This window comes from Macaca mulatta, chromosome 12, assembly GCF_049350105.2.
Source record: "Macaca mulatta isolate MMU2019108-1 chromosome 12, T2T-MMU8v2.0, whole genome shotgun sequence".
NCBI classification, from domain to species: Eukaryota; Metazoa; Chordata; class Mammalia; order Primates; family Cercopithecidae; genus Macaca; species Macaca mulatta.
The window spans coordinates 81,273,992-81,286,268 of NC_133417.1; the positions used below are offsets into that span (position 1 = coordinate 81,273,992).

General features: G+C 35.0%; 1 protein-coding gene across 2 annotated transcripts in view; it reads left to right on the forward strand.

Moving 5' to 3' along the window:
• MTX2 (metaxin 2) overlaps positions 1-2,178 on the forward strand; it is a 72,629-nt gene extending 70,451 nt beyond the window's left edge. Inside the window, exon 9 of one of the 2 annotated variants that reach the window (XM_077956362.1) lies at positions 1,742-2,178. In XM_077956362.1, the coding sequence (XP_077812488.1) occupies positions 1,742-1,913 (172 nt within the window). In that variant the 3' untranslated portion in view covers positions 1,914-2,178. 2 annotated transcript variants of the gene reach the window in all.
• The last annotated feature ends 10,099 nt before the right edge of the window (positions 2,179-12,277 follow it).

Consider the following 12,277-nt stretch of genomic DNA (forward strand, 5'->3'; position numbering starts at 1 on the left):
GTTCAAACACACATGCTCTGCAAACAATTTGTGCAGTTAATGCAATCATCACAGGGTCCTGAGGCAACATACATCTTCCTCAGCTTACGAAGATGATGGGATTAAGAGATTAAAGTAAAGACAGGCATAGGAAATCACAAGGGTATTGATTGGGGAAGTGATAAGTGTCCATGGAATCTTCACAATTTATGTTCAGAGATTGCAGTAAACACAGGCGTAAGATATTATAAAAGTATTAATTTATGGAACCCATAAATGTCCATGAAGTCTTCATAATTTATGTTCTTCTGCCGCGGCTTCAGCCAGTCCCTCCGTTCGGGGTCCCTGACTTCCCGCAGCACACGTTTATGTAGGCTAGCACATGTTTTCTCAAAACCTTTATCACTATGGGACTCAGAGTAATAATTAGCTCGTAATTATGACATTTTCTTGTTTTAGTAATATTGCATTAGTAATTATTTTAATATAATGTAAATTGGTGATGCCCCATTTATAGATCATTAGTAGTGGGATAGATTTCATTTTGTTGTTAGTAATATATAATTAATGAGAAAAAAAACCCTAGAAATTTTTATGTTGAAGCCATCCTTAAGATTTTATCTCCTTCAGAAATCTAAGTTACTTTAAAAGTGGTAAAATTAAAGTTGTATCTTGTTACTGATTTGTGATTGGGTATCATTTTTTTGGTCCTGTCATCACAGCGAAATCCTTTGTGCTTTGACAGCACTTTGTTTATGCATCTATTAAAATACTTAAATTGTATTTATTAAAACAACTTTATAATTTATGTTTCATGTACATGTCGTAGAGTATTTTTCTTATTTTTATGCCTCACATTTGGTATAGTTTCTGGCACATTGGAGATCTGCTGTATTTATTTAGTGACAAAAGTAACGAATTAAATGAATATGATCATTACATCTATATTATTTTAACACACTTAAATGTTGTTACTAAAGAAAGCAAGTCACACAACTAGCAAATCATATTTTTTTTCATATAGCAGAAACTCCAAGTAAAGTTATGTCAAGTTGTGGTAGGATTTCTTTCTTATGTGGCTTTTTTCTTTTAAATTGATGAATAAAATGATTTTTAAAAACATATCCACGGGGGTCTTTCGTGTATCTACAGAACATTTGTTCCAGGACCCCCACAGATACTAAAATCTGCAGAGTTCAAGTCTCTTATATAAAATGGCATAATTGCTTATGTAAATTTAATGTATTGAGAAAGAAAGAAAAAATGGTACAGTGTCTGCTTGTAACCTATGTACATCCTCCCGTATATTTTAAATCATCTCTAGATTACTTATAGTACCCAATACACACAATCTAAATGATATGCAGTAGTGTGATCTCAGCTTACTGCAACCTCCACCTCCTGGGCGTAAGCCATCCTACCACCCCAGCCTCCTGAGTAGCTAGGACTATAGCCAAGCACCACCATGCCTGGCTAAGTTTTGTATTTTTTGTAGAGATGAGGTTTTTGCCACGTTGTTCAGGCTGGTTGTGAATTCCTGAGTTCAAACAGTCCACCCACCTTAGCCTCCCAAAGTGCTGGGATTACAGGCATGAGCCACCATGCTTGGCCTGTGTTGTTATTTCTAATTGTTTAAAATATTTTGGATCTGAGGTTGGTTGAACCTGCGAATATGGGACCTGTGGGTGAAGAGGGCCAACTGTGTTTTCTGTTGTAAAAGTTAAATGCTACTTACTCACATTACTCCCGTTTCTACTTTTAGGCCTACTGAACTTGATGCACTGGTATTTGGCCATCTGTACACCATTCTTACTACACAGTTGACAAATGATGAACTTTCTGAGAAGGTGAAAAACTATAGCAACCTCCTTGCTTTCTGTAGGAGAATTGAACAGCACTATTTTGAAGATCGTGGTAAAGGCAGGCTGTCATAGAGTTATGTGTTAGTCTCAGAAGTCTTAACTTTTGAAAGATGTTTTACTTGAATGTTAGATATTGATGTCAGAATTTTAAAACCAAATTACTGCTTTTTGAAACCTCAAAACAAATTATATAATGTATCTTATATATGTGCTTTATATTGTTATTTGTGTATACATTAAAATCTGAATTATTTCATCTGATATGTCATATTCTGTATCTTGAAATTTTTGTTTCCTTGAAACATGCATGCATATAAAAATAAAGCTTAAACAACTATATGGATATTACATTTACTTTCTTTTGATTTTTCTGAAAGTCATTCACTGAAGTTTACACATGTGGAATAAACAGTGTCTTTTCTAAGGCAAGTAATTTGTGTTACATACTCCCAAGATTCCCTTGCTAGATACATGGTGAAGCAGATAATGGGAATAAACGTTCTTAACAAGTGTGCACTTAGAAGATATGGATTGTTTTAAGGTAATTAAATCTTGGTACAGATTTGACATTTAAGAACGTTCTTTATATAGAGACTTAATTTAAAAACATTTCATCAGAGCAGTTGTGATTTACATTTGATAAAGGAAAAGGTTGAGGAACCTAATTTTTTTGAGACAAGAACATTTTAATAATGCTCTTTTATTCCTTTGCGGGGAAGGGAAGATAGTTTCCACATAAGTATTAACAGGAATTTTTATGTAAACATTAAGGATTGTATGTTGTGTCCTTTTCCAATTTTCTCATAGTTTATGTTGTATAAAACCAGGGATGCTCTAGAGACAGATGTAAAAAATGATTTCTTAAAAATGGCTAGAATAATAGTACTTTTATACTTTATTTTTATGTACCAGGAAATTTTATCTCATTTAATCTTTATAAAAATAGTATGGCTTTGCAGACACTGCTACTATCTGGAGGCGCCTGCCGTCAGCCATTATCAGCTCCATGTTCTCCCACATAGCTGTCAAGTAGGAGCTCCACATCTCCTTTGGGCTGTTTGCAGGCAAAGTTCTAAAGACAGCAGAAAACTTTTGTGTCCTGAGCACTGGAGAGAAAGGATTTGGTTTAAGAGTTCTAGCTTTCACAGAATTATTTCAGGGTTTATATGGCAGAGTGGTGACTTCATGCCACAATGGCACTGGTGGCATGACCATCTATGGGGAAAAGTCTGATGAGAACTTCATCCTGAAGCATGCAGGTCCTGGCATCTTGCCCATGGCAAATGGTGGACCCAACACAAATGGTTTCCAATTTTTTATCTGTAGTGCAAAGACTGAAGGCTTAGATAGTAGGCATGTGGTCTTAGGAAAGGTGAGAGAGAGGGTATGACTGTCATGGAAGCCATGGAGTGCTTTGGGTCCAAGAATGGCAAGATCAGCAAGAAGATCACCATTGCCAACTGTGGACAACTCTAATAAATTTGAATTTTGTGTTAACTACTAGACTATTCCTTCTGTAGCTCAGGAGAGCAATCTTCCACTCCACTTGTTTGTAGTATCCCATAATCTTTTCGCTCTCACTGTAGTACTTTGGGTTCCATATTTTCCTTATTCCCTTCTACATCTAGCTAGATTGAATGGTTAAGTTTATGATTATAAAATAAAAACCTAACAACAAAGACAAAACACCATGAAGGTTATTATTCCCAGTTTACAGATGAGGAAATGGAGACACAAAAAATACCTTGTCCAGGGTCATAAAGTTAGTAAATGGTAGAGTTGGAATTCACACCCATGAGTCATGGCATCAGTTTGGCTTTTTTTTTTAAAGGTTTTTTTTTTTTTTTTTTTTTTTTGAGACAAGGTCTCAGTGTGTCACCCAGGCTGGTGTGCAGTGGCATGCTCATGACTAATTGCAGCCTTGACCTTCCCCTGGGCTCAGTTGATCTCCTGCCTCAGCCTCCATGTAGCTGGGAGTCAAGGTGTGCCACCTTGCCTAATTTTTGTATTTTTTTGTAGAAACAGGATTGCACCATGTTGTGGAACTCCTGGGCTCAAGTGATCCACCCACCTTGACCTCCCAAGGCTCATGCCTATGTTGGGATTACAGGCATGAGCCATGGTGCCTGGCTGAGTTTGACTTCTCATCACCATGCTTTTTTTTTTATTTTAAGATAGAGGGTTATACCATGTAAAGGATTTATTAAGTTTGCCTTAGTCTAAATCGCATGTAAACTTTGAGTACTGTCTTTGGACAATAGTGCTCTTAGTAGCTTTCCTGAGCTAATATTGGATTTACATTGAATTTCAGGGTTGTTTTAGAAAGAATCATTATTTTTACAAAATTAAGTCTTTATGTCCATAAATGTGTCATGCTACCATGTTTAGGCTTTTTCTAATGTCCTTCATTAAAGTTTCATAATTATCTCCATGGAGCTCTTGACCATCTTTTGTTGATTATGTTCCTGCGTGCCTATTCTCTCCATTTCTATTTATTATAAATGATATTTAATTGAAATTTAAGATTTTTGCTGTAAAAAATGTTCTCATGTGTGGAATCCATCTAGTAAAATCTTTTTGAGCTCTCTTATTCTAATGATCTTTCTAAGGATCCTTTGTAGTTTTCCATGGATAAAAGGTATAAACCCTAGATAATGGCAGTTTTGTTTCTTTTTAATCTTTAAAATTTTTGTTTTCTTATTGTGGTTAGTAGGACTTCTAAGTTAATGCTAAATAAAAACGAAAGATCCTTTTCTTTATTTTCTCTCTCTTTTTCTCCTCTCTTCCCTCTCCTCTCCCCTCCCCTCCCCTCCCCTCTCCTTCCCTCCCCTCCCCTTTCCTCCCCTCCCCTCCCCTTTCCTCCCCTCCCCTCTCCTCTCCTCTCTTTCCTGTGTCTCACTCTGTCACCTAGGCTGGAGTGTATTGGCATGATCTCAGCTCACTGCAACCCGGGTTCAAGTGATTTTCCTACCTCAGCCTCCTGAGTAGCTGGGACTACAGGCACACACCACTGCACCTGGCTAATTTTTGTATTTTTAGTAGAGATGGAGTTTCACAATATTGGCCAGGCTGGTCTCGAACTCCTGACCTTATGATCTGCCTACCTCGGCCTCCCAAGAAAGATCCTTTTCTTAGATAGGAATCAACATTAAAAAAAATTTTTTTTTCTCTTAAAACATGGTAAATTTGTTTAAGTTTTTTGTGTACTTCACTGAAGCCTTATAGATAGATCTTAACATTTTTTAAATTTTTTGCCTACTTGTTTTATGGTTTTGAGGGAATATTAGCAATTAAATCTTTTTTTTTTTTTTCATTTATTTTTAAGTTAATCATTGCTGGTGAATCAGAAAGCTTTGGTTTTTACATGCTGGTCTTTAATCAAGCCACCTAACTGATCGCTTTCATTATTTTGCTTTTGTTACTTTTGGATTTTCTAATGAGGAATAAGTCTTTTTCCTTTCAATGTTATGTCTCTTCCTTCCCCTTCTCCTTCTCTTCCTTTTTCTTTCCTTCTTTTTTTTCTTTTACTGCAGGGGCGAGATCTTGGTGCGCTATTGAAAGATAGTGATAGCAGACATCCTGTTCCCAGTAATAATGGAAATGCTTCTGGTATTTCACCATTCAGTATGGTGTATCAGTAGGTTTTGAGTAAACGTCCTTTCATCAGATTAAGGAAATTTCCTTCTAATTGTAAAGTTTTTGTTTTGGAATATTATGTGTCAGTGTGCTTAAGTCAAGAATGGAAATGAAATTCTATCAAACACTTAAAAATACTTTTAGAGTATTTATGGATGATTAAAAGATTCTCCTATTTTATTTACTATTTTAATTATTGTCAGTTGTTATTTAATAATTTAATATTGGGAGTTTTTATTTTTAGTTGACACATAATTTTACATATTTATGGGGTACAGAGTGATACTTCATGTATGCAGTGTGTGATGATCAATTCAGAGTAATTAGCATATCCATCACCTCAAACATTTTACATTTCTTTGTGCTGGAAACATTCATAGCCCTCTCTTCTAGCTATTTAAAAGCATATAATATTGTTAGCTATAATCACCCAGCAGTGCTTTAGAACAATAGAACTTATTTCTCCTATCTAGCTGTAATTTTGTATCCATTAACCAACCTTTCCTGATTTTCCTTTCCCCAATCCTTCACAGCCTCTAATAACTATAATTCTACTCCTCACTTCTATGAGCTCAGGGTTTTTTTTTTTTTTTTTTAGCTCCTACTTATGAGTGAGAACATGCAGTATTTATCTACATAGAAATGGTTGACTTATTTCACTTAACATAATGTTCTCCAGTTGTATCCATGTTGCTGTGAGTTTCATTCTTTTTGTGGCTGAATAGTATTTCACTATGTATGTATACCACACTTTCTTCATCCCTTTATCTGTTGATGAACATTTAGGTCAATTCTGTATCTTGGCTATTGTGAATAGTGTTGCATTAAAGATGGGGGTATAGATATTTCATAGGTATACTGATTTCCTTTCCTTTGGATAAATACTCATAGTGCAATTGCTGAATCATATGGTCGTTCTGTTTTTAGTTTCTTGAGAAACCTTCATACTGTGTTTTCTAATGGTTGTACTAATTTACATTTCCACTAACAATGTATAAGAGTTCCCTTTTCTTGGTGTCTTTAGCGTTTGTTATTTTTTGTCTTTTTGATAACAGCCATTCTGACTGGGGTGAGACAATACCACATTGTAGTTTTGATGGACATTTCCCTGGTGATGAGTGACATTGAGCGTTTTTTCATATACTTGGCCATTTGCATGTCTTTTGAGAAGTGTCTATTCAGGTTCTTTACCTGTTCTTAAATTGGATTATTTGTTTTTTTGCTCTTGTGCTGTTGAGTGCTTTGAATTCCTTGTATATTCTGAATATTAGTCTCTTGCTGGATGAATAGTTTGCAAATATTTTCTTCCATTCTGTAGGTTGTCTCTTCTACTCTGTTGATGGTTTCCTTTGCTGAAGCTTCTTAATTGGTTATTTTTGGATTTTTGCATATTGTTCATGGACTGCTTAGTTTAGAGTTTGTGTGTATGTCTGCTCTAGTTTTGTCTCTCAAGTTTTGTGAGCGTTTTGCAATGGTAGGAAACTGTCCATCTTTTTCTATGCTCTGGAACAGTTCTTACAGAATATAGAGTCCTGTTCTTTGAAGTTCAATAGAACTTGTCCATAAAACTTATTTTTCCACTCTTAGAGTTTTTTGGAAAGCCTGATTTGCTATTTTCTAGGTGCAGTTAGTTGGCTTTTTCATCCTTTGGGTATTGTACATGCAAGCTTTCTACTTCTTGAATCTATTTGAATAATCCACAATTTCCTAGAAGATAATGTGTTATTTGAAAAACTTTGTAGAGGATGCCTCATCCTACCAGTTTACTTTCTGTGTGTGTGTGTGTGTGTGCTTCCTAAACCATATTTTGTATAAACATGTTGCTATTAATTAAAATTGATACATATGTTTGTGAGTATAGGCTATCTAAAGATAAGAATGCTTCATTTGTAAAAATAAGCATCTGCTATGTACTGAAGATGTAAACCTCTAAAATTTTAAATATGCTTATGTAAAACATAACTCGTAAGCAGTAGATGGAACTTGTTTATTAGGGGTGTAAAGGCACTAATAAGACAATGTAATCTTGAGCCAACTGAGTGTAAGCTGTGTTTAAAAAGTGCCTTCCCCAGTTATCTCAAATACCTAACCTGTCACACCAGCAATAAAAAATTAAGCATTGCCTTTGCATCCTCATAGCTGAGCTATGAGTGAGAATAGGTGATGTTTGGTTTTCCATTCCTGAGTTACTTCACTTAGAATAATAGTCTCCAATTCCATCCAGGTCACTGGAAATGCCATTTTTTTCCCCTTTTTATGACTGAGTAGTATTTGATGGTATGTATGTGTGTGGTTGTGTGTGTGTGTGTGTATTTATATATATCACATTTTATTTATCCACTCATTGATTGATGGACACTTGGCTGGTTCCATCTTTTTGCAGTTGCAAATTGTGCTGCTATAAACCTGGGTGTGCAAGTATCTTCTTCATATAATGATTTCTTTTCCTTTCGTTAGATACCTAGTAGTGGGATTGCTGGATCAAGCAATAGATCTGCTTTTAGTTCTTTAAGGAATCTCAACACTGTTTTCCATAGTGGTTGTACTAGTTTACATTCCTACCCACAGTGTAAAAGTGTTCCCTTTTCACTGCATCCCCGCCAACATCTATTATTTTTTGATTATGGCCATTCTTGCAGGAGTGAGGTGGTATCGCATTGTGGTTTTGATTTGCATTTCCCTGATAATTAGTGATGTTGAGCATTTTTCCATATGCTTGTTGGCCATTTGTGTATCTTCTTTTGAGAATTGTCTGTTGATGTCCTTAGCCCACTTTTTGATGGGATACTTTTTTCTTGCAGATTTGTTTGAGTTCTTTGTTCTTTGTAGATTCAGGCTATTAATCCTTTGTCGGATGTACAGATTGTGAAGATTTTCTTCCACTCTGTGGGTTGTCTGTTAATGCTGCTGATTATTTATTTTGCTGTGCAGAAGCTTTTTGGTTTAATTAAGTCCCATGTATTTATCTTTGGTTTTGTTGCATTTACTTTTGGGTTCTTGACTCTGGGGACTTGGGGAAAAGAGTGGGGGGTGGAGAGGGATAAAAGAGTACACATTGGGTACAGTGTACACTGCTCAGGTGATGGGTGCACTAAAATCTCAGAATGACCACTAAGGAACTTACTCATGTAACCAAACACCACCTGTTCCCCAAAAACCTACTGAAATAAAAAAATTTTTTAAATGAACCAATCAAAAATAACTGCAACAACTTTTCAAGACATAGACAACACAATAAGATAGATAAATTTAAAAAATTAAGTATTGAACATCATACCACCTCTTCTGCATCTTCTCCAGAATGCACAAACCTGGGTGAGAACTCATACATAGGCTATATAGTGATGAGTTATCCCTAAATATTTGACATTTTTGACGCTATTTTAGATAGGTGGTGTCACAAATTTCAATTTCCATTTGTTTGTTGCTAGTATATAGAAATATAATTTTTATATATTATAGCTCTTGTATCCTGCCATTTTGGTAAACTTACTTATTCTAGTATAACTAGACCAGTTACTGTATAACTATAGCTTCTTTGTAGATTCAGTCAAATTTTCTACCTACATGATAATGTCTGCAAACAAAAAATTTTACTTGTTTATTTTCAATTTGACTGATTTTATTTATTTATTTTTCCCCTAGAACCTCTAGTATAACATCAACAGAACTGATGAGAGAGTACATCCTTGCCTTGTTACTAATCTTATGGGGGAAATGTTCACCCTTTCTACTTTTGTAATACAGACATTTAGTGCTGTAAGTAATTTTCTGTAAGTACAGCTTTAGCAATATCCCACACATTTTTGTATATTGTGTTTCAGTTTGGTATATTATGTTTCAGGTATATTTCATTAAGTTCAAAATGCTTTCTAATTTCCCTTTTGATTTCTTCTTTGAACCCCATGTTATTCAGAAGTGTATGCTTTAGTTTCCACATATTTGGAGATTTCTCTCTCTCTCTCTTTTTTTTTTTTTTTTTTTGCTATTGACTTGCTTTGATTTCCTTGTATATTCTGGATATTAGTCTCTTGTTGGATGAACAGTTTGCAAATTTTTTTTTTCCAGTCTGCAGGTTGTCTCTTCATTCTCTTGATTGTTTCTTTTGCTGAAGGGAAAGTAAACTGATTGTTACTGATTCGTAATGTAATTTCATTGTCAAAGAATTGTCTTAGTATAACATGAATAGTTTTACATTTGAGACTTTTTTGTGGCCCAGAATATGGTCAGTCTTATTAAATGTTCCATGTGCAATAGAAAAGAAAGTTTATTTTGCTGTTGTTGCATGGAATATTCTATCAGTATCAATTAGTGAAAGTGTTGGATGATATCAAGTTGGTTGATAATGTAGCTGATTTTTCTGCCTACATGTTCTGTCAAGTATTGACACGGGGATATTAAAATATCTGGCTGTACTGGTGGGTTCATCTGTTTCTCCTTGCTGTTCTATCAGTTTTTGCTTCATGTATTTTAAAGCTCTCATATTAGGAGCATAGATATCTAGGATTGTTCTTTCCTCTTGATTAGCTGACCTCTTTATTATTATGAAATGACTTTTTTTCCATAAAAGTCTTTGTTCTGAAATGTACTGTGATAGCATAAATCCTCTAGCTTTCTTTGAATCAGTAGTAGTATGATATATCTTTGTCCATTTTTTTACATGTAACCTATTTGTGTCTTTATATTTCACAGTGAGTTTCTTGGAAGCAGCAAGTAGTTCTTTGTCATAATCTTACAATATCTACCTTTTTATTGGAGTGTTTAGACCATTTACACCTAATGCGATTATTGATATAATGAAATTTGAATATACTCTCTTGCTATGTTTTCTGTTTGCCCCATCTGTTTCTGTTTCCTTTTCTGTTTTTCTGCCTGCTTTTGTTTTAAATGTTTATTTTTTATCTCAACATTTTTTGTTGGTTCACTAACTATAACTCTTCATTTTGTTATTTAGTGATTGTTTTAGGACAAGCTTGTCTAACCCATTGCCCGTGGACCGCATATTGCCCAGGATGGCTTTGAATGTGGCCCAACATAAATTTGTAAACTTTCTTAAAACATTATGATTTTTTTTGCAACTTTTTTTTTGTTTGTTTAGCTCATTAGCTATAGTTAGTGTATTTTATGTGTGGCCCACGACAATTCCTCTTCCAGTGTGGCATAGGAAAGCCAAAAGATCGCACACCCCTGTTTTAGCGTTTCTAGTATGTATCTATGACTTATAATGTCCTACCATCAAGTGATATTATACCATCTCACATATAAGAGGTTTACAGAAGTTTATTTTCATTTCTCTCCTTTCGGTTTTTGTGCTATTATTTTACTCCTACTTATGTTATATCCTCCACAATACATTACTATTTTTGTTTAAATGGTCAATTATTTTGTAAAGATATCCTTTGTTTCTTTGTATAGATATATATTTCCATCTGGTAAAATTTTTCTTCGGTCGAAAGGACTTTCTTAATCATTTTTTTGTAGTATGGCTTTACTGGTGATGAATACTTTTGTATTTTGTATATTTGAAAAAGTATTTCACTTTCACTTTTGAAAGATACTTAAGTATCAAATTCTAGGTTGACAGTTTCTTTTTCCCCTTTCAGCAGTTTAAGCCATCTGCCCTACTGCCTTTTCTCTTCCATTATTTCTGATGAGAAAACATCATCCTTATCTTGGTTTCTCTGTATGTAACATTTTTCCCCCTCTAGATGCTTTTACAATTTTTTCTGTATCCCCGGATTTGAGCAATATGATTGTGTTGTTGTTTAGTGAATTTTTTCTCTTGTGATTAGGGTTTGTTGATCTTGGATTTCTCGATTTACACTATTCACTAATTTTGGAAAAATTTCAGCCAGTATTTCTTTAAATATTTTTTTCTGATCTCCTCTTCCCTGCTTCAGAGACTCACATTACACATATATTAAACCATTTGGAATTGCCTTACAGTTCATTGATAATGTATTGTTGTTGTTACTGTTTTCCTCCTCCTCCTTCTAGTCCTTTTTCCCTTTTGTGTTTAGTTTGGATAATTTCTATTGCTATGTCATTAAGTTCACCTATCTTTTTTTCTGCAGTGTCTTATCTGTCATTAACCTCATTTTGTATATTCTTCATCTCAGACATTATACTTTTGTATCTAGAAATTTGTCGGCCAGGCGCGGTGGCTCAAGCCTGTAATCCCAGCACTTTGGGAGGCCGAGGCGGGTGGATCACGAGGTCAGGAGATCGAGACTATCCTGGCTAACATGGTGAAACCCCGTCTCTACTAAAAATACAAAAAACTAGCCGGGCGTGGTGGCGGGCGCCTGTAGTCTCAGCTACTTGGGAGGCTGAGGCGGGAGAACGGCGTGAACCCGGGAGGCGGAGCTTGCAGTGAGCCGAGATCACGCCACTGCACTCCAGCCTGGGAGACACAGCGAGACTCCGTCTCAAAAAAAAAAAAAAAAAAAAAGAAATTTGTCAAGAACTTTTGTGTCTCTATTTAACATGTTCTTTCCTCTCACATTTTAAACATTTGGATGTAGTTATAACAACAGTTTTATTGTCCTTGTGTGCTTATTCTAACATTTGTGTTGGTTCTGGATTGGTTTCTGTTGATTGATTTTTCTCCTTATTACAAGTTTTTCCTGCTTATTTGCATGCCTGATAATTTTTTATTTTATGCCAGATATTGTGATTTTTTTTCTTCTTGTGGGGGCTGTATATTTTTCTATTCCTACAAATATTATTTAACTTTGTGTTGAAATGCAGTTAAGTTTCTAGAAAACACTTTAATCCTTTTGGGTCTTTTAAAATGTGTT